At 37.5% G+C, this 25251-nt stretch overlaps 1 protein-coding gene and 2 non-coding genes across 3 annotated transcripts in view; all 3 read right to left on the reverse strand.

The window, feature by feature from the left end:
- Nucleotides 1-6696: 6696 nt before the first annotated feature.
- The window catches only part of WDR43 (WD repeat domain 43), a 50837-nt gene continuing 32282 nt past the window's right edge, over nucleotides 6697-25251 (reverse strand). The window contains exons 9-18 of the mRNA XM_059943670.1: nucleotides 24404-24490; nucleotides 23081-23212; nucleotides 21632-21763; nucleotides 15041-15127; nucleotides 14409-14440; nucleotides 13359-13422; nucleotides 11190-11303; nucleotides 10613-10682; nucleotides 8392-8441; nucleotides 6697-8290 (exon numbers count right to left, since the gene is read on the reverse strand). Coding sequence (XP_059799653.1) covers nucleotides 8099-8290; nucleotides 8392-8441; nucleotides 10613-10682; nucleotides 11190-11303; nucleotides 13359-13422; nucleotides 14409-14440; nucleotides 15041-15127; nucleotides 21632-21763; nucleotides 23081-23212; nucleotides 24404-24490 — 960 coding nt within the window. The 3' untranslated portion in view covers nucleotides 6697-8098. The remainder of the gene's footprint in view (nucleotides 8291-8391; nucleotides 8442-10612; nucleotides 10683-11189; nucleotides 11304-13358; nucleotides 13423-14408; nucleotides 14441-15040; nucleotides 15128-21631; nucleotides 21764-23080; nucleotides 23213-24403; nucleotides 24491-25251) is intronic.
- On the reverse strand, nucleotides 22809-22884 carry LOC132347185 (small nucleolar RNA SNORD53/SNORD92). Its single transcript, XR_009497138.1, has one exon. It is a non-coding gene; the product is annotated as a small nucleolar RNA SNORD53/SNORD92 (small nucleolar RNA).
- LOC132347184 (small nucleolar RNA SNORD53/SNORD92) lies at nucleotides 23814-23891 on the reverse strand. The gene has a single exon (XR_009497137.1). It is a non-coding gene; the product is annotated as a small nucleolar RNA SNORD53/SNORD92 (small nucleolar RNA).

Consider the following 25251-nt stretch of genomic DNA (forward strand, 5'->3'; position numbering starts at 1 on the left):
AGACATAGGAAACTTGTGGTTACCAAAGGAGAAAGGTGGGCGGGGCAGGGCTGGGGACAAATTACGAGTTTGGGGTTAACAGATACACACTATTATACCTAAAATAGATAAACGAGGACCTACGGTATAGCACAGGGAATTATATTCAATATCTTGTAATAACCTATAATGGAAAGAATCTTTCTGAAAAAGAACAAAGGGGCCGAACTGTTCGTGGACTCCAGCCAGAGTTAAGACACAGGTGGAGGAACACAGCAGCCCCTGGCAAACCACAGGCTGACAGAGGGCTTGCCCGGGGGAATAAATACTCAGACCTCCTCTCCTCCCACCCTCCCATCACTTGCCAGTACCACCCACTTGGCTGATCCCAACCAGAAGCCAGGAAAGGGAGCTGGGCTGATGCAGTTTGTAAAACTCAACCGCCTAGGGCAAAGAGCAGACGGAGAAAGGTGGAGAGGGGATCTGGAGAGGCAGAGAATATCCAGCTCTCCTGAGAATCAGCAAGTGGCTGGATTATAACATCATAGACTTGGACTGTAAGGCAGACAGAGAGAACTTTGAGGCAATAGAGGGCAGCAGAGGGCAGCAAATAAGGGACCACACAAAGGCCCTAGGGTTCTTCCCCAGCTGTTTCCACTTGTGTACACAGATTCTCTGAAACTGTAATACATTTGTTTTGCTTAACCTGCATTTTTGTTTCTTACAACAAAAGAATCTTTACTATTTTAATAACATGGAAGAATGAAAAGGCAAAAAATATTTAGGAAAATATTTCAAAGAGGTATAAATGTACCAACAAAAACAAAATGACTTACAAAGCACAAGAAGAGAGATCAATAGAATAGAATGGACAGCACTGAAACAGACCTACCATGTGACAAAGAAAGCACAAGTCTATGGGATAGGAAAAGAGGGTCTTAGTCTGTTCAGGCTGCTATAACAAACTACCATAGGCTGGGTGGCTTAGACAACAAACATTCATTTCTCAGTTCTAAAGGCTGAGAAGTCCAAGACCAAGGTGCTGGCAGATCTGGTACCTGGTGAGAACCTGCTTCTTGTTTGCGGCTGGCAGTCTTCTCACCATATCCTCATACGGCAGAAAGGAAGCAAGCTCTCTTGTTTCTCTTATGAGGGCACCAATCCCATCATGACGGCTCCCCTCTCATGACTCAATTACTTCCCAAAAGCGCCATCTCCAACAACATCACACTGGGGATTAGGGTTTCAACATATGAATTTTAGGGACACACAAATTCAGTCCACAGTAAACAGTATTCAACAGTGTGGAAAAAACTGGTGTGTGCAGGGGAATCCTAGGTTAGAGCCTCATCTCACAGCAATACCAAAAATAATTCCATATGGATGAGAGCAGCAGCTTTCAAATGTCTTACCCACAGAAACACATGTTACATTGCAACCTCTAAAACAGTTACCCTTAACTACATGCAATGCACCAATCTTTTCTATAATTACCTTTTCTACTTTGAAAACTGGTGGTTGCAACCTACTTTATTTCACAATGCACTGATATATCACAACCAGTTACTATAGAGGTAAATATAAGAAAAATAACAATATAAAATGACTAGAACAAAATATTATACAAGAATTATCTTCCTAGGGGGAAATTTTTTAAGCTTAAAAACAAGAAAACTATAAAGGAAAATAGTATGATAAAACACAAATTGGGAAAAAATATTTGTGCCATCTGTTTGGCAAGAGGTGAGTATCTTTAATATATAAAAAGCCCTTACAGGTAAATAAGACAATCCCTTTAAGCATGGACAAGAACCTGAACCCACAATACTCTTAAGAAATACAAGTGGCAACAAAAAATGCAGGTGACTTGAGGTTCATGATGAGGTGGAAACGCACTATTTTGTGGGGTTGAAAATAACACAACCTTTCTGGAAAAGGGTTTTGGCAAATTTCTTTAGTCTGAAGAGAATATTCATGTATTTAATTATGTAACACTACTCATGGGAATATCTCATAAGGATACATTTAAAGAAAAATACAAAAGGTAAGAATTTTACCATAGCACTACTTATAACAAATTATAATAGGAGAGTAAGTTCAAGTTTAATAAGGTAGAATACAAGAACCACAAGCATCCTTATTTCAAGGGATAATTAACAATATGTTATGTGACAAAGAATAGTACTAATATATGATTCCAATTTCATAAGAAAAATGTGTATGCACTCATGCAAAGAGAAAAATATTAAAAGGAGATACACCATGACGTTACAAATGGTTAACCTCTCTTAACATTTTATTTTCCTTCTTTATGCTTTTTGATATGTTCCAAAATATACTCAATGAATGTCACTACTTGTGAAACAACAGATTTTTAAAATACGTTAAAGAAAAAAGACTTAAGTTCACTTTTTCACCTGTGGAAAAGGGGGACTGTGCTTACCCATAAGGCTCTGTCTGAATTTCTAAAAAACGTCAGAGACAGAAAGGAGTTTCCCTTAGAACTTGTGCCCCTCCCCCTTTCCCACACTGGAAAATGCCTAACAACTGTTCCCAAAACCACCCCTCCGCCACGTGCTGAGCTTTCGTGTTCAGTGTCCCACAGGCACTGCTCCATTTGGTTCTCACAGCATCCTTGCGACAAACAGCATTGTCGTTACTCTCCTGTCACAGACCAAAAAAAGAAATTAGGCAGATTTACCATTGCCATGTTGTAGTTTGGACCCAGAATTGGAGCTTTCGGCCCTAACTTTGGTGTCTCCCCAACAGACTGACTGTATTCATGTTCGCTCTTTCATTTCCTGAACCTGATCCTTCCACCAAAATCACCAATTAAGAGATTTTGCCAGTTGAACAACCATGGAAATGTACTTAATGCCACAGAACTATACACTTAAAAATGGTTAAAATGATATGTATATTTTACCATAATAATAAAAAAAAATGGGGGGTGGGGGAGTGCAGACTTTGCCAGGTTGGGGATAATTAACGAAGTCAAAGTTTGGCAGAAAATAGCAAGTTTGTTTCTTAGGTGTAACCATATTCGTTGGTACTCATGGTCCCTGAATCATTAGAATGCACCCTAACTGGCAGTCCTAAGTGGGTGCCTGAGGAGACCCAAACACCCACATTCCACCCACAGTAACGGTCCTGTTAAAAGAAGGGTCAGGGGACTTCCTTGGTGGTCCAGTGGGTAAGACTCCGTGCTCCCAATGCAGGGGGCCCGGGTTCTATCCCTGGTCGGGGAACTAGATCCCACATGCGTGCCGTGACTAAAAGATCCCACATGCCGCAAAAAATGAATAAATATAAATAAATTAAAATAAAATAAAAGGAGGAGGGTCAAAGCAACACGCAAGGAAGCCAAGAATTCCAACCCCTTTAGTACCGACTACACACTGTCCACTAACCATCCAATTCATGTCTCTATTCCAATTCCACACTCTGGTGCAAAGGTAATCCTCCAGTTATAAAACTGGTTTTTACTGTGTGACTTTCCTGTGCAAAAGGAGACATGTCACCACCCAACATGAACACTGCTCCACTGGAGAGGTGTAGTGTATTTCTATTAATAAATATACCATTTAAATACCAATTTCTCTTGGAAGCCTGGCTGATGTTCTGACTGTATGAAACTATTGATACATCAAGTCTAGGGACAAGGACAAAGTTACGTTTCTGAACCTGTGGAAGTAGCGGCCCAGTTCTGGACCATCATGCCCGCACAGGGCCAGCTGAGGCAGCCCAGCTGTCTCGGACTTCAGCGACTGCACTGCCAGACAACCACATCCCTCTCCCTCTTTCAAACTAGAACAAAATAAAGTACAAGGCCAAAGGCAAGGCTGTAACAACATGTTTTCCTACATACTTAGTCCCATTAGGAAATCCTTTTTAAACTTTAGCGTCCAAAAAGAATAATATTTCCTTGGCCTTTGAGCCACTATTACCTGGAAAGAATATGCCAGGTAATTTTTTAAGTGATAACTTCCAACTTCTGGATTTTCCATTTGACATCCGTCACCTGCTAAAGTGCGATTTATACTCACCCTGTTCTCAGAACTATTTTCATATTTTAAAAATTACCCACACATATATGAATATCCATTACAGTGCTGACAAGTACAATTCCATTTTCTCACACCAGGTCAGCCAGCACTGTACAGGAGAGCGCCACCTACCCTATGCTTTCTTCCTGTGTTCCTGTTTGAATGATGCCTGCTAGTCCGTTCACACCGCTGTGGTCTCTCGTGCCGGTTTTGTGATCCAGTGTACAGCTTGGACACATGACGAGGGACAGTGCCGAGGTTCCACAAAGGCACCACAACACTACTGCATCAAGAGAACAAATTTTATGCCTGAGTAACCTTCCAAGAAAGGATCAACAAGCAGTCACACGAAGGGCATCACAAAAGTCATTGCGGCCTGGAAGGAGCCACCAGTAATATCAATTACAGCTGAAAGAAACTACAGCTGAAGGATGTCGAGAATTCAAAGAAAATGGTAAAGTAAACCTCAATCTCCCCGACCTCACCTTCCCCCTTTGTGTCCCTTGGGGTTTCTCCTCTCCTCTCCGACGCTGGGTGCTCTTCCCATGCACATTCACTCCCTGGAGAAGCTCACCCAGTCTTGTGGCTTTACTGGCCCTCCATCCAAACTCGCCCCTCAAATCAACTGGCTATGGACTTGCATTCCTAACAGATACCTGTAACTTAGTATGTCCGCAATCCAATTCCTGATCTCCCTCCCCAAAGACGCCCCACCCACAGCTTCATCCTGGTGCTCCAGCAAGCCATACCTGACTCCCCCCGTTTCCTCACACCTCTCGGAAACCCAGCTTGCTCTAAACTAGAAACAATCCCTGAAACTAACCAACTATCACCAAGTCCATTACTACTACCCTGGCCTAAGTCCCCATCACCTCTCGCTCCGTTCCAGTCACACTGGTCTCCTCTCGTGGTTTCAACACATCACACGTGTGCTGGCCTCTGCTCATGCCATTTCCTCTGCCTAGAACGCTCTCCCACAGATACCCACTTAGCTAACTTCCTCACCTCCGCCTAGTCTATGTTCAAATCTCATCTTCTCAATAAGCCCTACCCTGATCACGTATTTAATTCTGCAACTGCACTCCCTAATCCCAACACCCTTACTCTTTCCCCCCCGGAAGTCACCATCTTCTAACATACTATATAGAATTCATTTACTCTTTATACCTTATACAGTTTATTGCCTACTTCTGATAGAATGTCAGCTCCTTATTAATCAGTTATTCACTGTCATTCACTGTTACTCAGTGATGTATATGTACCAAGCAACTGACTAATCCCTGACACAGAGTAGGCAATCAATAAATTTGTTACATGAATGAATGTACATTGTTGAGAATTTACCTCCACAAAAATTTTAACAGCCTTACATATATAGCATCAATGTACCCAAGTTATCTCACTACCTAGATCCCATTTCTTTTTTTTTTTTTTACATTTCTTTTTATTATTTCTTTTTATTTATTTATTTTGGCTGCACGGGGTCTTGGTTGCGGCATGCGGGATCTTCTTGAGGCATGCAGGATCTTTCATTGCGGCGTGCGGGCTCTTCACTGCTGTGTGCAGGTTTTCTCTTTTCTAGTTGTGGCGTGCAGGCTCCAGGGTGCATGGGCTCTGTAGTTTGTAGCATGCAGGCTCTCTAGTTGAGGCGCACAAGCTCAGTAGTTGCGGCACATGGGCTCAGCGGCCCCGCAGCATGTGGGAACCTAGTTCCCCGACCAGGGCTCAAACCTGCGTCCTCTGCATTGGAAGGTGGATTCTTCACCACTGTACCACCAGGGAAGTCCCTAGATCCCATTTCTGACCCTCAAACATCCCTCTGCACTTAGGCTTCAAAAATCCCAAACCTGAAGCCTCAACATCTACTTACATCAAAACATACTAATATACTCACCTATGCCCAAAAGAATTTACTTTTACAAATTAACCTCAAATATCGCCACCTATTTAATATTCTTGCCAAAAACATTTAAATGAGAATCTAATCATAAGGAAGCAATCCGACAAACCTGGACTGTAGGACATTCTGTAACACAGCTTAATTTATGTGGACTTACTTAAATATCAAAATCATGATACATACACACAAGGGGGAATATTCTGGATTAACAAAGCAATGACAACCAAATACAATATGTGATCCTTGATTTGATCATGAACAGAGGGTTATTAAAAATTAAAAATCTAGGAAGAAAAATTCACCTCAAAAAAGACAACACCACATACTCAAAACTTTGTCTGGATTAGGAGTGGAATACCCTGAAACTAGAAAACAGTCTTTGTAACAAGTTTGTAATTTAACTCTGGATTTGTCTAAAACAAGAAACAGTAAGCAATTACTACCGTTCTCTAGGTAGAGCCAGGTGCGGGGGAAATCTGACCCAGGCCACAGGACACGGCCTGACCCATGGGCACGTGCACCCTTGTGACTGCCACCGCAACCTCGCGTGGTGGGAGCGCGGCCCTGCCAGGTGGGGCAAGAAACAACCACTAGCTCCTAACAAAGTTCTTGGTTCCTTCACTTCGTTACAAATGCTAGATTATCCAAAAAGCCTTGAAAGCATTTACCTATTAAGGCTAGTGGAGTAAGATGATTTTTTTAAAACCTTCACACCACAAGCCCAAACCTGTGGCTGTGTTCCCCTACATATACCACAAGACAAGCACTGGGTAAAGATGAATATTTATTCACTTTACAAAGAGAATGGTATTAAATTGCCATAAACAGCTCCATTTATAGACAAATATAACTATACATTACACCAGTAGCTGACTCTAACTTTCCCAAGATGCTCTATATGGCTCCAGCTCTATTAGTTGAGCACAGAAATCTGTCTGCCACCGATATCAGAAGTCCCTCGGAGATAATGGTTTTGTTTTACATATTCACAGGTGGGAAAAATAAACCCATCTCCCCAGCCCTTTCTTAAGAGTTGAGCTTCCATCTGCATGTTCCCTAGAGAGCACTAAGCAAATACTGGCTCATTCTTTAAAAAAAATTACTGATAATTTGAAAAGGCTTTTGTAGCACACCAAAATACTTTATACATACATAAAAAATCTTGAGTCGGATTTATTTTAAGGTAAACATACCCTAACACTGCCAGGAGTGGGTAATGAAAAGGAACACATTAAATTACGGAATTATAAAAATATTTTCTTTGGAAAAAAATTCCAACAAGGTTATCATTAATATCTAAAACCAAAGAGAAAAAATAAACAACTGTTCTTTGATCCATTAGTAATTTAAATAAAAATGAAAACCTCTTCAAAAGCAGCTGTAACTGAATCTTTTAAAAAGTTGCAGGTAATGAGCACTTCTAAATCTATACACTGATGATTCTTTACAGGCAACTTGCAATCAAGAAAAATCCTTAATATGGCTAATTCTTTAGTTTAATTATCATAATTTTTCTGTGTTTTAAAAAAATACTTCACATGACAGGTTAAAAAATAAGTGGTTGTTTTGGGGAAGCACTCCAAATATTCAATCTGACCCAAATCAGATTACCAGTCAATAGAGAAGCTAGGGATACTGGTGATTTTATTTTTTTTAGTCACAATCATTTTTACTCCAGTTTTTAGTTTATCCCTTCATATTTTATGAAAATGTACCAAATTAAAATTTTTTCACTAGTGCTGCTTCATACCAGGATGTGATGAAAGATACCAACCTGAGATAAGAGCTGACTCCTTCACAAAAGTCCAGTTCTTGAACCCTTACATGAGAAATGTCTTTATCTTCACTTACATCAATTCTTGGCATAACCAATCATACCGGGATATTACATTATAAAAATATACCATATATTGGACACTCATGTCAGTACACTGCAGAAAATGTATCTATTTGCTGTGTAAAGTTTATTAACATTTGAATGAAACTCTCTTATTTACACAGTTAAGTCTGGGGTGCTCAAGATAGCAAAGTGGCACGGGAGCCACCATTAGGAATTTGGAAATGTGCAGCGGTCCTTGGCATCTGTCACAGAGACAACCCTCCATAGGAGAACTCGGCAGCAGTGGGTAAGGTGAGCCAGTTTACATAGTTCGTTTGACTTGCTCTTCTCTGTTCATTCTTCTTCACTTTCATTTTCAGGATCTAAATCAGAATCTCCATTTAATTCCTTTTCACTTGCCACATCTCTGTCCTCACCATTTTCTTCACCTTTTTCTTCAGCATCCTCTTCTTCCTCTTCTTCCTCTTCATCAACATCCTCATCTTTTTCACTTCCTTTCTCTTCCTCATCTTCATCCCAATTATCCTGGTAGAAATATTAAGCAAGGAAAGCATGATTGAAGGCCTCGTTCTTACAGGGTACAAAGATATAAGGCAGATTTATGTACCAGGAAACAAATTACTCACATCAGAATCCTTATCTGCTATTTCATCATCAGACTCCTCTTCAGAAGATTCTGTAAGGAGGGGGAAACAAGCTTTAATTCTGTGATCAAAGCAGAGGACATAGCCCAGAAAGCTAAACAGAATCGGATTCCTGAATTTATTTTTAGAAATATATTCAGCTATCATCCATCTAAGAAGGAACATTGTTTATATTCTTATCTGCATAAAAGTACATGTATTATACTATTCCATCAAGATCTCATTGAGCAGGACAAAGTATCAAAACCCTAACAAAATCCCATCTAAAAAACTAAGTCATTGTACATTAACTATACTTCAATTAAAAAAATAATTTAAAAAAAAAAAAACTAAGCCGAGGATGTGGAGAAAAGGAACCCTTGTGCACTGCTGATGGGAATGTAAACTGGTTCAGCCACCATGGAAAACATTATGAAGACTCCCCAAGAAATTAAAAATAGAATTACCATATGATCCACCAAGTCCACTTCTAAATATATACCAAAGGAAACGAAATCAGGATCTCAGATATAACTGCACTCCCATGTTCACTGCAGCATTATTTACAATAGTCAAGACAGGGAAACAACCCAAATGTCCACTGATGGAAGAATGGATAAAGAAAATGTGATACACACACACACACACACACACACACACACACACACACACACACACACAAAATGGATTATTATTCAGCCAGGCAATAATAGCAACTCCTGCCCTTTGCAACAACATGGATGGACCTTGAGGGCCTTGTGCTAAGTGAAATAAGTCAGACAGAAAAAGGTAAATACTGTATGATCTCACTCACATATAGAATCTACAGAAACGAGATTCAATGATACAGGGAACAGATTGGTGGTTGCCAGAGGTGTCAGATAGGGGTGGAGGAAATGGGTGAAGGTCAAAAGACACAAACTTCCAATTATAAGATAAGTCAGTCCTGGGTAGATAATGTACACCATGGTGACCACAGTTAGCAATACTCTAATGTTTATTTGAGAGCTGCTAAGACAGTCAATCTTAAAAGCTCTCATCACAGGAACAAAAGATTTATAACCGTGTGGTGATGGATGTTAACTAAACATTGTGATGATCGTTTCACAATATATACATATAGGATCATTATGTTGTACCCCCTAAAACGAGCACAATGCTATATGTCAATTATATCTCAATAAAACCAGGAAAAAAAATCGCAAAAAGTGTAATTAATTAATTCAGGTATGCTTTTCTGTTCTTCAGTTATATTTTATAGTTTTCTCTATAAAGGTTTTGTTTCATTTTTTAGAGGTATTTCTAGGTACTGCATAGTTTTGGTTGCTGCTGTGAATGAGATCTTTTTTTCCTAAGACACTTCTGACCGGGACATTACGGACATACAATACATTATTGGGACATAATAATGCTACCAATTTCTTTTTGCTAGATCTTGGTATCTAGTAAACTTGCTTATCTGAATATTTCAATGGTGTGACTAGATTATCAAATAATGAGATGTACAAAGACGGAATTTCATTGAATTATTTTTCTCTATCTATTAAAATAACAGTGTTCATGATAACCTGTTAACATGGTAATAACTACATTAACAGATTTCTTGATGCTAAGTCACCTTACAATCTTTAAATAAATTCTACTTGGTAATGACATATTATTTTACTTAAGCACTTCTGTAATCAATCTGCTACTTAGGATATTTGAGGATGGCCTAAGATGTTATTTTCTTGACTATACTTGTCCGGTTTTGACTCATGAAATGTCTAAATTGTTTGTACATGACAAAAATGACTTGTTCCTTAAAGACTGATAAAAGTCACTTATAAAACCTGTGTCTGGTACCCTACGGGGAAAGGTTTTGATTAAATCAATTTAAAGCTATTAGCTTGTTCTAGGTTTCTATTTATTTTTATTTTTAAGTCTATTTTGGTCATTAAAGTTCCCCAAGAAATTACCTATACCATCTAGGTTTTTTGTATTGGCATAGTTTGTTCATAGTGTTCTTCAAACCTCTTCCGTACCTAATGCCCTTTTTTGTTTCTGTATTATATTTGTGGCTTTGCTTTTATTTGATCACATTTTTGCCAGTTTTGCCACAAGCTTGCCCGTTTTATTAGGGAAGGTGCGTGTCAAAGCACGATCTCACACTGATGTTTTTACAAAGTCACAGAACTGGGTCAATGTGAAAAACTAAATGTTTAGCCTATGCCCCAAGCTTTACCTTCTTCATACACCAACTTTGCCTTCTGTGCAGGACAAGTCGGTTCCTTTGTTTTTTCTGACGCTGTAACCTGAAAGATAATCAAGTGCTATTGTGAAGTAGAGTGTAAGTTTACCTCAAGTATCACAACCTTCCCCAACAGTAAACTCATCCTCAACCACTATAATGGATGACCTTAATACGATGTAGATCAAATACAAGGCAAAAGGCATATTCGTCAAATACAAGAAAGAATTACTCCATAAAAGCTGAAAATACTTTTAAGGTAATCCAGTTTCTTTCTGTGACAAAAAGCTGTAGAAATACCCTGTGACTCGTCGTTCATAGCACCACAACCACTCTAACTGTATTAACAACTGAAATATGACGGTGAGAACCTCCGAGTTAAAGCTGACACAGGCACAACTAAGTTTACTTACTGTCAAATACATAACATTTCCTAGTCAAAGACTAGGTCCTGATTTACCAATTTTTTGCTGAAACAGGGCACTTTCAACATTCAGGTAAACAATCCTTATTCCTCTCTCCATTCCCATCACATTCAAAAGTTCAGCACAAAACAATCTGATTTACTCACTTGCGTGATTAGAAGGATGAGCTTTCCGTGAAGGTGGGAGAGTTTCTGAAAAGTTTTTACTCTGCTTTCCATTAACTGGTACAGTGTCCCCAGCTGGGGTACCAGGTCAGGCAACTAAGGAACAACAACAACAACAAAATGATACTTTGATACTATTATAATAAAACATGGATAACAAATATATATATCATGCTCAGATATGCCTGAGTATTCAGCCCCCAGCAAATGCTTGTACTTCCAGTGGCAGTGGCTGCTTGTCACACAGCCTAGCAACATCTCAAATTTTCAGAGGTCTTTACTGTCCTAACAGCAAAAAAATAATACATTAAAAAAAAAATAATGATGCAAGGTCAGAAGGAGAAACTGCAAGGAGAGACAAACTGCAGGGTGGGACTTCTTTGTGTTGATCATATTATTTCAGAGAAGATCAACATAAAGGAGACACTAACTAAAGAGTACCCCCAAGCACATACCTCTGGGCTAAAAAGGGCTTCACTCTGAAACTTCCTCTCTGATGATATCACATTATCTACCTCCATTAGGTCCCAGCAGCTAGAGGAAGGCTTTTCACAGCTTCCAGAGACCAGCAGGACAAAGTGACAGAATACAAAGCTGACCTTATGGTATTTCAAACATACTTCCTGTTAATGAACCCTCTGAGTTATACTTCAGAAATTAAAGCAGGAAATTATTTTCTTTGTCCCTCCAGAGCTTCAGAAAAAGGGACCCCACTCTTTGCCCTTTAATTAGCCTTTACTTGCCCTCCTATCTCTGACACTAAATAAGAGTGTTTCATTCAAATGTTAAACTTTAAACAGTAAAAATGAGAGTGTCTGTACATTACTAAAGCCCCCATGCCTAGCACAGCGCTTGACTTAGAGAAGGTACTTAAAGATATCTGATAAGGAAAGAAAAAGTGAAGGAAAGGTGGGGGAAAAGCACTGTTTTCTGAGGAGAGAAAACTGTTTTAGGCTGGAGTCCACCCTGTACCATACTTCCATGGTCTATTTTGCCCTAACCTAGAATGTTATAAGACTACTACTCCAGTGGTTATAACTTAGGGGTTGATTCCAGAAGGGATTTCACTACAAGTCCTCCTAGGGCTCTTTTTGCTTCTAAGCAATTCAGTGAGGTCACAAAATGAGTGTCATCCTATGCTTGTGGTAATCTTTCCATGTCCGTCACCACGCCACTCAGACACTGCCCCCAATCCAACTCCCAAGATTTCCGTAAGCAGGGAAACCCAATATGCATTCTTACTGTTTCGTATCTCTTCCCCGCATTTTAACATCCTGACAGAGATCTCCACAGACATACAAAGAACGAACTGCCGAACTCAAAACAGGTTAACCAATAGTTTTTCCTATCTCAAACTACTGAAGGAAAAGGATCCTGAGACAGAGGACAAGGGACAGCGATCAGGCAAGAACTGGGTGAAACTGTTAAGAAGGGAAGAGCTATAGTTTAAGGAGTAATTAAAAATTTTCAACTATCCACTAAAATCTTTCAAGAAAACCTATTGTACGGTTCTAGGTAACCAAATAAAAGAAGAATGAGTCAACTGCATAATTTTATTTCTAGCTTAAACTGTAATTAAATTGATGATGTGGCAATAACCCAGCTCATACTGTGACATATAAAACTGGAGGTTTTTTTGGTGTTGCTTTATGATTTTATGCTCCCTCCCTTCCATCTGTATAGGTAATCAAGAGCTGACATTAGTCCCAGCAAAACGTCAGCTATTAAGATATTCATTTCATTTTTATCACAAGGTAATATAGACATGTTAGCATAGATATAAACTTTAAAAAGCTACTAAGTTTTTAGAAGAGGATGGGAGAGATACATACAATGTAAAGATAATTTTGCTAAACAGGTATGTATATAGAAAAACACCTGAAGGCTAGTATGTAACTTTTCTCCTTTCTATATTTTTCAAGCTTCTCTACAGAATATATATTACTTTTAAAATCTGGGCCAAAAAAGGGCCAGTTTATAAAAGGTAACAATGATGACAACGTGACATTGCACCTGGGGAAAAAACAAATTCTTTAAAAGCAGCAGCTGATGGTTAAAGGGCAGATGGAGAGAAAATGGTTTTGTTAAGCCATCAGTTGATAATCCTTATCAAAGCCAAACTGTTCAGCAACTACAGATGAAAAGACTTACTGTGGATAAGTAGGATGCGTGGATCGTTAACACGCATTTTAGCCACTGAACCATTAAAACAGCACTGAAAAAAAAAAAAACACATCAACTAATATTCACAAATTCAAAATTAAATACAACGGAGTTATAAAGATCTAGAAAATGACTCTAATAAATAAACCACTGTGAATATGACAGTCGTTCATTCTTTTACTGGGTCTATTTGAGGTCTGTGTAATATACTCATCTTTTGAGGAAGGGAGGGGGTAGCAGGATGGACTAGATAACAGGACAAAAATCCCTTCCTCTAAAATAATTCAATTCCAGATATAAAACCTATGCTTTACTTCGTAATTAGCTGATACCAAGGCAGTAGACTGGGCTCAGCTGACTTTGCATTTTATGCTCATATCTGAGCCCATCATCTACTCATCATCAGGTACAAACAGCAAAAGATTTCCACACCAACATTAAAAGACAAATATAGACCAAAAATGTAAGCCAGGCCTAATTAATGAAATCTTTAGATTTCCTCTGTGAGCTCCAAAGGCTAATGGAGCTTATCACGAAAAAAAACTTAGAAAAGAAAAACTATATTATAGACTGATAATACTATAGTACAAGCTGAGATCTTTGAGATATCAACATCCTATATAAATATTAAATCATCAAATTAGCAAAAAAGACCCACAAAATTTAGTTATATAAAATCTTTCCTTGTAGTGTCTTAAGCAACTACCAGAGGCTGAACAAGTTCTACAAATGGCCAGTTTTACACATCGTGATTAGGCCTAAATTATTAAATAAGACTAATCCATTAAATGACCTGATATAATAAAGCTGAAAAACCTCAAATTTTCTGAAGGGAAAAACTATAATACAATCTTAGAAATAAGAATCATTCAATTTAAAGTAAGTGCAGAGAGCAAAATCTGACACTTTGAGTTTTATTAGTTAGAATTTGAGGCTACCTACTATGTAATCTCATGTTGCCAGACACTGCTGTTTTTAAACAATCACATTTAAAATACTTATAAAATCAAAGCAATTTAAGACGCCTAAACATCTTACCTATTAGGATGTCCTTGTAATCTCTTTGTAAGCTGAGGAGGAGAAAAACAGTATTAGCAACAGTACTTCAGAGGCAGCCAATCTCCATCAATTCCCACGATAACACATCCATAAGAACAAAGGAAAAGAATGACTGCATTAGGAAATCATTATTCTTAAATTTCCTAACTCCTAAATGTTCAACCAATTTAACATAATCTAGGAATACATTCCCAAAATAAAAATAATTATCTGATAAAAATCTAGGCTAGGATTTATATGAATGAATGTCCAGAACAGACACAAAGACAGAAAATAGATTAGTGGTTGCCAGAAAACTGGGGGGTAAGGACAAATGGGGAGTGATTAATGGGTACAGGATTTCTTTTTGATGTGGCACTTGCACAATCTGTAATATATTATAAAACACTGAACTGTACACCTTAAAGGTATGTAAATTATATCTCAATTTTTAAAATACATAGAAAAATATCTAGGTTAGGCAAATTTTGTCTGAGTAGATCTAGTGATCATCTATCATCGAGTCTAAATACCCTGCTTGCTTACATACTGCAAATCCATTTCTCTAAATACTGGATTTTGTCTTTGAGTCATAGCATTAGGACCTTAAAACGAGAAGCGTACTCAGTTACCTCTTGCAACAACGGAATGACAGCATGCAGGGGCATCCTTAATACAGTTCTCTTTATTAGGTTTAAGTTCTTAGTTTGAAGTACTTTCTGTGAGAAAAAAAAAATGTAAATAAGCATACTCAGAAACTAAGGACACTACAGGGAATACTGTCACTAAAAATTATCTTAAAAACCAAGCAATACTGAACTGTAGCAAATAAAGGTTGGGACTAAATGGAGAATGTTATATTATGTCTTATGGCTATCAGACAAGTACAGTCTTCAAGTATCAGGACATTTACTCCATTAAACAAGTTTCTGCTCCACAAATTCTAAATTCTTATAAGCTAATTTTTGATATAAAACAGAAAAGAACACCTCTCGACATTTAAATACAGGTATGTACACCACTTCAGAGAAGTTCTCAAACCTTTGTTTTATGAAACATATCTTGTCATATCAACACAAGAGTGAGCAAAACACACTAAAATCACACTTACAAGGAAACATACCTTTTAAATGTTTTTGATAAAATTTTAAGCCAATCAAAAGATCATATAATGAGTGCTTGAGTCAAAAACTTTAAGGGTGAAACGCAGTCTCCACCCCACGTTGTATGGATAGAAAAGGAGATAGAGCAGATTAGTCCAAATTCTGGCAGGCCTTTCTATTTCTCCAAACCCCACCCAGATGCTTCATCTATAGGAGAGGGTGGGAAATGAGTCCTTTCAGGTTTCAAAATCCAGATACCCCCTTCCTCTTTAATACTTTTAAATATTTATCTTTCAAAAGGGTTTACTGGGGCTTCCCTGGTGGTGCGGTGGTTGAGGGTCTGCCTGCCAATGCAGGGGACATGGGTTCGAGCCCTGGTCTGGGAAGATCCCACATACCGCGGAGCAACTAGGCCCGTGAGCCACAATTACTGAGCCTGCGCGTCTGGAGCCTGTGCTCCGCAACAAGAGAGGCCGCGATAGTGGGAGGCCCGTGCACCGTGATGAAGAGTGGCCCCCGCTTGCCACAGCTGGAGAAAGTCCACGCACAGAAACGAAGACCCAACACAGCCATAAATAAATAAATTAAAAAAAAAAAAAAAAAAAAAAGAGAACATTTCTTTTTAAAAAAAAAAAAAAAAAGGGGGTTTACTACTAGAGGAACTTCCCTAATGGTTGGTGCATGCTATGTTTTGGCTATAAAGATCATGTTCAGGATATAAACAGTAGAGGTATTACAGGGCAAAAACATGGAAAGTTCATTTTCAACCTACTTTAATGGTCTTAACATACCCTTTCAGAATTCCCTATGGATTTTATTTGCTTGTAAAAATATCTTTACACCAAGCCCTTCTTAAATCTATCAAGTACTACTTAAAAACTATCACTGACATAATTACAGTTTATTATGCAAAAGAAAGATTATGTATTTTTATACATAATCATTGGGGAACTGACGGATGGACTGTCCTAATATTGTCATTTTCAAATAATGAGAACACAAGATCCAAAGCAAAATATGTTGAGAACTTAAATAATTCACAAGGTGTCTGATGATACTAAACATCCCTCAGATCAAGTCTTTGTTATAAATCAGTTATCACAAAGTTCCAACGATGTACAAGTTACAGGGAACATTGTCTGAACTAGTCTACAAATACTTTTTTTTTTAAATGAAGTACAGTTGCTGTACAATGTTGTGTTAGTTTCTGCTGTACAATGAAGTGAATCAGCTATATGTATACATGTATCCCCTCTGTCTTGGACCTCCTTCCCACCCATCTAGGTCATCACAGAGCACTGAGCTGAGCTCCCTGTGCTATCCAGCAGGTTCCCACTAGCTATCAATTTTACACATGGTAGTGGGTATATGTCAATCCTAATCTCCTAATTCATCCCACTCCCCCTTTCCCCCGTGTCCACACGTCTGTTTTCTATGTCTGCATCTCTTTTTGTTAAGGTACTCAATTTTCACAGCATGTTCACCAAACTACCAGGTTTCACTGTCTTAAATGGCCAAGTAAAATAGTAGCACTTCAGGTCAAGGAATACAATCTTGAACTTGCTGCTGCACATTATTTATACCAAAAGCTTGGTTAAGAAACATAATGTAGGGCTGAAGGTTTGAAAAACACGTGGTTTGTGAAATCCTCTAGTGCTCTAAATGTAAAGTGATCAGATAATTTGTTGTCCAAACTGGGACACTTCTGTGAATGAAAGGAGTCACTATTAGTAATTACACCAAGTTCAGAGGTGTAAACCAGAACTGTCACAGACAAATAATGGTATGTATGGCCTAGCTATTTAGAAGTTATTCCAAACTGCAGGACAGAAAAATTTAACAAGCTCTCAGATAATCCTTATGCTCACTAAAGACAGAGGTTCTATGATAACAATTTTCAAATTAAAAATAAGCAAAAAAAGTAAGTTATCCCAAACCAAGCAAAATGATAATGAATAGAGGAGTTAGCATTATTAACTTCTGCCAAGACTATAAACCACAGCTACAAGTAGCAAGAAGATGATACTGAAGATGGGATTTTTTAAAAAAAACTTTACTGTATTTTAACGGAAACATAACAGTGCACATTTAAAGTGTACTATTTGATCAGTTTGACAAACATATTTACCCATGAAACAAACACTATAATAAACATTCTATCACCCTCAAGTCTCCTTGGACCCTTTACATTCTATCCTTCCCTTCCACCCCACCGCCCTCAGGCAACCACTGAACTACATATTGGTTTGCATTTTCTAGAATTTTTCTATAAATGAAATCAAACTGTATGTACTTTTTTGTCTGGCTTCTTTCTCACAGCATAAGTTTGAGATTCATTCATGTTGTTGATGAAGCAATATACATTCTTTACATTGCTAGATAACAATTTATCCCTTCACGTGTTCAGGGTTCTTTCCAGTTTGGGGCTATTAAAAATAAGGCTGCCACGACCATTCGTGTACAAGTCTTTGTATGAACATTTGTTTTCAATTCTCTTGGTAAACACCTACGAGTAGAATGGCAGGATCTTATGGTAGATGTGTCCTTCACTTTTAAGAAATGGCCAAACTGTTCTCCAAAGTAGGCGTACCATTTTCCATTCCCCCCAGCAAGATATGAGAGTTCCAGTTACTCCACATCCTGCCCAATAGATGGTACTGTCTTTTAAATTTTAATCAATCTATAATGGGTATGTAGTGCTATCTCACTGTGGTTTTAATTTGCATTTGTGATGATTAATGATGTATAATACCTCTTTACATGCACTCACTGGCCACTGGAATTCTTTTTTGAAATATGTGTTCACGCATTTACCAATTGTTTTTTATTTGAGTTGAGTCTCACTATTGAGTTAAGAGTTCTTTATCAATTCTGGATATAAATCCTTTGATATATAAGTTGTTTTTTTTTCCCCAGCCTGTGGCCTGCCCTTCCATTCTCCTAACATTGTCATTTCAAGAGAAAAGTTTTTAATTTTTATTAAATCCCAATGACCAATTTTTCCTTAAGTGTTGCATGCTTTTTGTGATGAACCTAAGAAGGCTTTTTCCATGCAAATCTGCATAACATTTTCTCCTATTTTCTTCTAGAAGTTTTGAGGGTTGGTTTATACATTTATGTCTGTGACCTATTTTTGTGTAGATTTTTGTGTAAGATGTGAGGAAAGAGTTGAGATGCATTTTTTTCCGTATAGATATTCAATTGATTCAACTGCAACTGTTGAAAAGACTTTGCTTTCCCAATTGACCCAACTTAGTAGTACCTTTACTGAAAACCAATTGCAAGTGGTCTATTTCTGGACTATTTTGGTTCCTTAATCTATATTTATTTTTTCACTAATACCAAACTATCTTGATTACTACAGCTTTTTCTTGAAATGAGGTAGGGTAAGTTCTCCAGTTTTGCTCTTCGTTTTATAATTACTTTGGTTATTTCATGTCCTTTGAATTTCTAAACGGTAGCTGCTGGAACTTAATTGGGAATGTACTGGATACACAGAATAACCTGGGGGGAGCTGCTCATCTCAACAAGAGTGAATCTTCCAACCACGAACATAGGTCTTGGTTAATTTCTCTCAGTTTTTGTAATTTTCAATGTAGAGGTAGAAACATGTTTTGTAGATTTATCCTAGGCATTTTTTGGTACTACTGTAAATGGGAACTTTTAAGAAATACTTAATTTAAATAAAATTTTTAAAATATTTTAAAATATCTTAACTCCTATGGGTGCCACAGATTACATAAATGCCTAAGCATATCTTTTTTGCAATAAGCTATAGACTATTTCTTTAGGTCAAATTGCCACTTTCCTAAAAAGCCATAAACTTTAATGTCAAGTGCTCTACAGTAGGGATTTTTAACTTCACCTTTGGTCCTATGTTGCATACCTGACACTGCTCACTTTCTTCTTTCTTTTTTTTTAATATTTATTTTGGCCGTGCTGGGTCTTAGTTGTGGGATCTTTTAGTAGCGGCATGCGGACTCCTTAGTTTTTAGCATGCACGTGGGATATAGTTCCCTGACCAAGGATCGAATCCGGGTCCCCTGTATTGGGAGTGCGGAGTCTTACCCACTGGACCACCAGGGAAGTCCCCTTTCATTCCTATTTTTAATGACCTCCTATTATATTTCACATATCCTCAGAAGGTACCTTTGGAAATGAGGAACACACTTTCCAGGGGAAAAAATATTTGATTTTTTTTTTTACTTGCCTCTTTCTCTGTAGAATGCATGATATCCCAGGTAATACAGTATGGGAATACTCCTGTATTCTAGTTTTTATTTCTTTTTTTTAAAGGTTATTGACTTCTACTTAAACAATACAACATATCACCTCAAAATCCTTAATAATGAAAAGGTCTTACACGTACAATTCTTTACAATTTAAGAAGTGCTTTCACAAACATCATTTCCTTTACTCTCCCAACAACTCTATGACACCTGACAAAAGTACACACTGTCACATCTGAAGTGCCAGATGATTCTAATCTGAATCTCTTCAAGCTTCTAGATCCAACTACCATTGTACAGGAAATATGATGGACAAGAATTATATTAAATGATACTTGTTGGGTTAAATGACCCAGTAAAATGGATTTGCAGGAGGCAAAATCTAGAATGTGAAATCTCTTTAGAGCAAATAACCTAGCTTCCCCAAATTGCAAAAGACAGAAAAGGCAAATCCACCAAATAGTGTGGACTTCGTTGGGATCCAGTTTTGAAGAAAGCAAAGAAAAAAAACTTTACAAGACAATCAGTGAAAGACAAATACTAACTGGATATTTGATGATTTTAAGGAATCACTGTTCACCTTTTTAGGTGTGATAATTGTGGTTATATTTTTAAAAGGAATTGCTATTGTTACAGTTGAACAGGGATATATTTGTGGATGAAATAAATAATAGGTCTGAAATTTGCTTCACTATAACCTGGGTAGGGGGTGAGCAAACAGATAAAACAATAATGGATAGATTGGCTAGTGCTGATAATTTTTGAAACTGGGTGATGGGTTCATGGTGGCCCACTGTACTATTAAATGTTTTGAAATGTTTCTTGGAAACAAAACAAAACAATAACTGATTCACTTGTACTACTGAAGAAGTTTTCAAAGCACAGTTAAGTAAGCAATGATGGCAGATAAGTTATATTTTAAAAACACTGTCAATTGTTTTCTATAGCTTATTCCTCACCAAATCCTCACCTAGGTTTCTACGCCATGTTAAACTAAAATTGACCCCCCAAAATACATACATTCACAAACTATTTTAAAAGTAATTTTAGGTTTTTAGATATGCCTGGTTTCCCCCCTCCTGTTTTGCAAAATCCCCTTAAACACAAATATAAGATATTCCCATTTAGATCAAAACACAAGTCAGAGAGACCTTATTCATAGGTTGCATATTAAAGTCACATCTATACTAAGTGGCACCATAATATCACTAAGAGTCACTAGGAATAAATGCACTTAGCAAATATAAACTGCTTTAATCTGATCAGGCAGTGCTTAAGTCCAATTTTTTACACTTAAATTTTCTCTACAGACCACTTCCAAATTCTGAATTTAAGAGGACCAAATTAAGCAACATCATACAAGCAGTCACCAACTTACAAACACAGAAATCGTAAGTGCCTCCCTTTTATATACCCCCAACCCTCTTGAATTTTTCCCTCAAACCTCCTATCCATTGCCAAGGTTCCACCTCACCGCCCCCTCTCACGGCCATGGGGAAATAAGTTTCTGGAATCCAGAGTAAAAACTCAGGAACGCATTTTCCTACAGAAAAAAATATAAATTGTGATCTAGAATGCTGAGTATTATAATTCAGCTACACAATGTTTACAAAGGCTTTTGTGAACTAAAGCCTAAGAACCTAGTAACAATCCACAACAATATTTCTATGAGAAAATGCATTCCAGGTTCAAAATAATTTAATACAATCCCTTTGTAGGTTGGTGACTGTCTGTATAGTGCCACCAAGTGATATATATTTGACTAAACTCACAAAACATTAAATTCAAGACAGCTACATAACATGACTATTCACTCTGTAAATGTGCTGTCAATCACTTTCTAAGAAAAATTAACCATCTTAATTCATTTAAAAACTGCTATAATACTTACATTTAGCATTTCAAAATCATTACTTTCTAAACCCTGTGTGAGGAGAACTGGAAAACTGTTCGTCTGTGGAAGGTTGTCCTTTTCTTTTTTCGTATCTATATCCAGTGCTCCCAGGCGTTCTTCAATGCTAACCTACAGAACAGAAATGACCAGTTAAATGTTATATCAGACAACACCTAAAGCAGTTTGGTCAAATTACTTTGTGCTTATGTCTCAGAAGACAAAAACCACTGATTGATTCACACCTCAACACTGAAAAACACAAATATGCTCTTCCTCATTCCAATAGAATCTCATCACCATAAAGCCAATGTCGTAGACAAGTGTAATATCTGCAATCCAAGTTTCCAGACTATAGTGAAAAAAACAACTGAAAACCATGATTTGAAAATGTAATTCATAAAAAACCCTCTATATGAAGATTCAAAAAAGACAAGGATCTGGCATCTGATTACTAAAGCACAAGAAAAGACCTATAATCACAAAAGCTTCCCCTTCTGTAACTATCCCTTGCCATCAACCTCAGATCTTTTGCTAACAAATATTATCAAAAGAGCATAAAGACAGTTATGTTCCCCCCAAAATTTATAAGATGTCTTCCTATTTTTCTCTTTGTTTGCTATACAAAAACTCACTTGTACATAACTAATCCCTTATGAAAGCAAATCTAACAATTACGTTCTGCCAGTCCCTCGGTAGCTCAATCAAAATACAAACGTTCTGTTACTACCAAAGCAAACAGAGAGGCTTTGGTAAAGCCTCCTGTTTGGGTTATGTTTTATGAAAAACATTAAAAAGGTAGGAAAAAATTAAAGGGTAGGATCTAGGCCAAACTAGAGGAAGTTGGCACCTTATTTTTAAATCAGGTATCATGTTATTGAGAAACAATTTTTAAGAACAGCAATGTTATTCCCCAACCCCCCACCCCCAATAAAGCACGACATTTAAAATCAGGTAAAGAAACACTCTTTCTCTAATGATAAAACAGTTAAAATTCTAGATTATTTAGTCAAGAGTGACAAGTGAATGGAAGACAAAAAAGAGGATTTTTCACAGACAAGTACAGTAATCACAAGAGGGTTTTAAGAGTTGAGAAAAAAAATGGAATTTATACGCACTTTAAGAGGTTATAATGACGATCACTTTTAAAGACTAACTAGCATTAAACCAGCCAGGAATGCTCAGACAGCCAAGAGACAAGGCATCACTGGAACTCAGCAACATGCGAAACCCAATGAAAATCATCACAGCGTGTCCTGGCTTAATCTACAATTACCTTATGCAGCTAACAATGAACAAATGGCCAGAAGAGCACCCTCTTTAGTTAATAAGAGTTTTGTCCTCTCCATTTTCTGAAGTTTCAACTTTGGCTCCATCCAATGTAATTCTTAGAATCTCCCAAGTAATCTTAAATTTCAAACTCAAAAATGGTTAGAATGAGTGTATTACCTCATTTTCCCCTAATTTCCTCTTGCTCTCTATTTCCTCAGTCTGTGGAGGAGCAGGCTTGATAGCTGCATGATGACCAGGTATCCCAGGCACCAGAACTTTTGCTTCAGAATTCATCATTGGTGTTCTCACCTGTTAAACAGGAACAGTAGGGGTGTGACAAAGGAAACTGTCTTACTCCTTGCAAGATTTATCCCCAATGAGAAAACTAACAGCTTTTAAAAGGTTTTCCTACTGAAAAATTTAATGTAACTAACTCAGTATATGAATTAAAGATATATTTTAATTGAATACTGGCATTTAAGTATAATCTGAACATTCATGATTTTAAAGCCTGCAACATGTAAGAGTAAGAACCAAGAAAAACAAAATCTACAGATTACAGAATGACACACTGACTTAAAAACTCAGGGGACAGGGGTTCGATCCCTGGTCCAGGAAGATCCCACGTGCTGCAGAGAAACTAAGCCCATGGGCCACAACTACTGAGCCTGAGCTCTAGAACCCACAAGCCACAACTACTGAAGCCCGTGGTCCGCAACAGAGAAGCCACCGCAATGAGAAGCCCGCGCACCGCAACGAAGAGTAGCCCCCGCTCGGCGCAACTAGAGAAAGCCCACACGCAGCAACGAAAACCCAAAGCAACCAAAAATAAATAAATAATTTAAAAAAAAAGTTAAAGAGTGAAGCTGTACATTTTATGACTACCTCCAATAATTGATCTTTGCCAGAAATGCTCAGACAGCCAAGAGAAAGGTGTCATCTCTGAAACTCAGCCAGAAGCGAAACCATATGAATGTCATCATAGCATGTCTTGGCTTTCCTTTTTTTCATTAGACTGCCAAACATATGATGTCTCCATGTAGATGCCACATTATATTCAAAATAAAGCATGACCAAAATGTTCTTATATCTGGTATTTAATTCCAGCCCCATCATGGATTTAGGTTTTATTCCACCCTGAAATACAGCATTCCTCTCAACAAAGTTTTGCCCCTTTAAGTACAAAAATTGATGAAATAATTTGATAAATTTGATACTGATATTTACTCAGTGATCCTGCACTGGGGGTGGGGTGGAGGAGGAGGAATTAAATAAATCCAAGGTCTTCAACTTCTAGTCACCTATTCACTCATTCGTTCAACAAATCAAGAGCACAGAAATGAAAAAAGTTTTACAGTCTTAATATCTAAAACCTAATCCCACAAAATTTGTTAAGACAAGATCATAAAGAGGATATTAAGAGTTTAAACACAGTATTACGTAACAATTCAATTCACTCAAATATCTTTTTTCTTAACTTCTAATATGTAATGCACTCACCTTTGTTACAGCTGTTTCTACTTTTGGGGCCCAGCAGATTGAAATATCTCTTACTAAACACATATGAGGTTCTTTGGAATTTAAAGCCTGGGAATAGAATTTTAAAGAGGGAAAGGGGGTGGAAGGGAAAAAAAAAAGTGTCAAACAAAGTAATCGGAAGTAAGAATAAAGTGAAAAAGAAATGCATTTTTATAAAAATACAAAAAAGTATAGAAGGCTTCCACAGAAAACTCCTGGTCACTCAGACTGATCACCATTCAGATTGATGCCGTATGAGGAAAATGGGTAAACTCTGAAGATACCAGGCATAATGTTTACTTTCTTCAGTTATGTATTGCTCAAATCTTTCACATACGCAGTTTTAAAAGACTGACATTTAAAATGTAACAGATTTTAAAGAAAACATTATTAGCTCATCACCTTATAATCTGTCCTAAAAAAGACTGGTCCTACCCTCAGTTTCCTACTGCTATCCTTCCACAAGCTAGTCAAAGACAAGCAATGCTGATTAACAAAATGCTCTAAGGTGAATCTCTATGTCCTGATATGGTATTAAACAGGAGGGGAAGTGAGATGCAGCAAAGTACATACGTATCTATAAGGCTTTAAAGTTACAGGTAATTCTCTATACCCACCTAATCAATATCTGGAAAGACACAAAGCACACAGGAAACAGGCTGCATCTGGAGAGTGAGGTTATGGGATCTACTACGTATGGTAAGGAGACGTATGTTTACAGTTTAACACTTCTCTCCCTTTCTTATCACACCATAACCATGTATTACATTTTTTTAAAGTAAGAAGTATTTTTAAATAGACTCAACAAGAGATTGCTTGAGCAAGAGATA

This window comes from Balaenoptera ricei, chromosome 13 (assembly GCF_028023285.1).
Source record: "Balaenoptera ricei isolate mBalRic1 chromosome 13, mBalRic1.hap2, whole genome shotgun sequence".
NCBI classification, from domain to species: domain Eukaryota; kingdom Metazoa; phylum Chordata; class Mammalia; order Artiodactyla; family Balaenopteridae; genus Balaenoptera; species Balaenoptera ricei.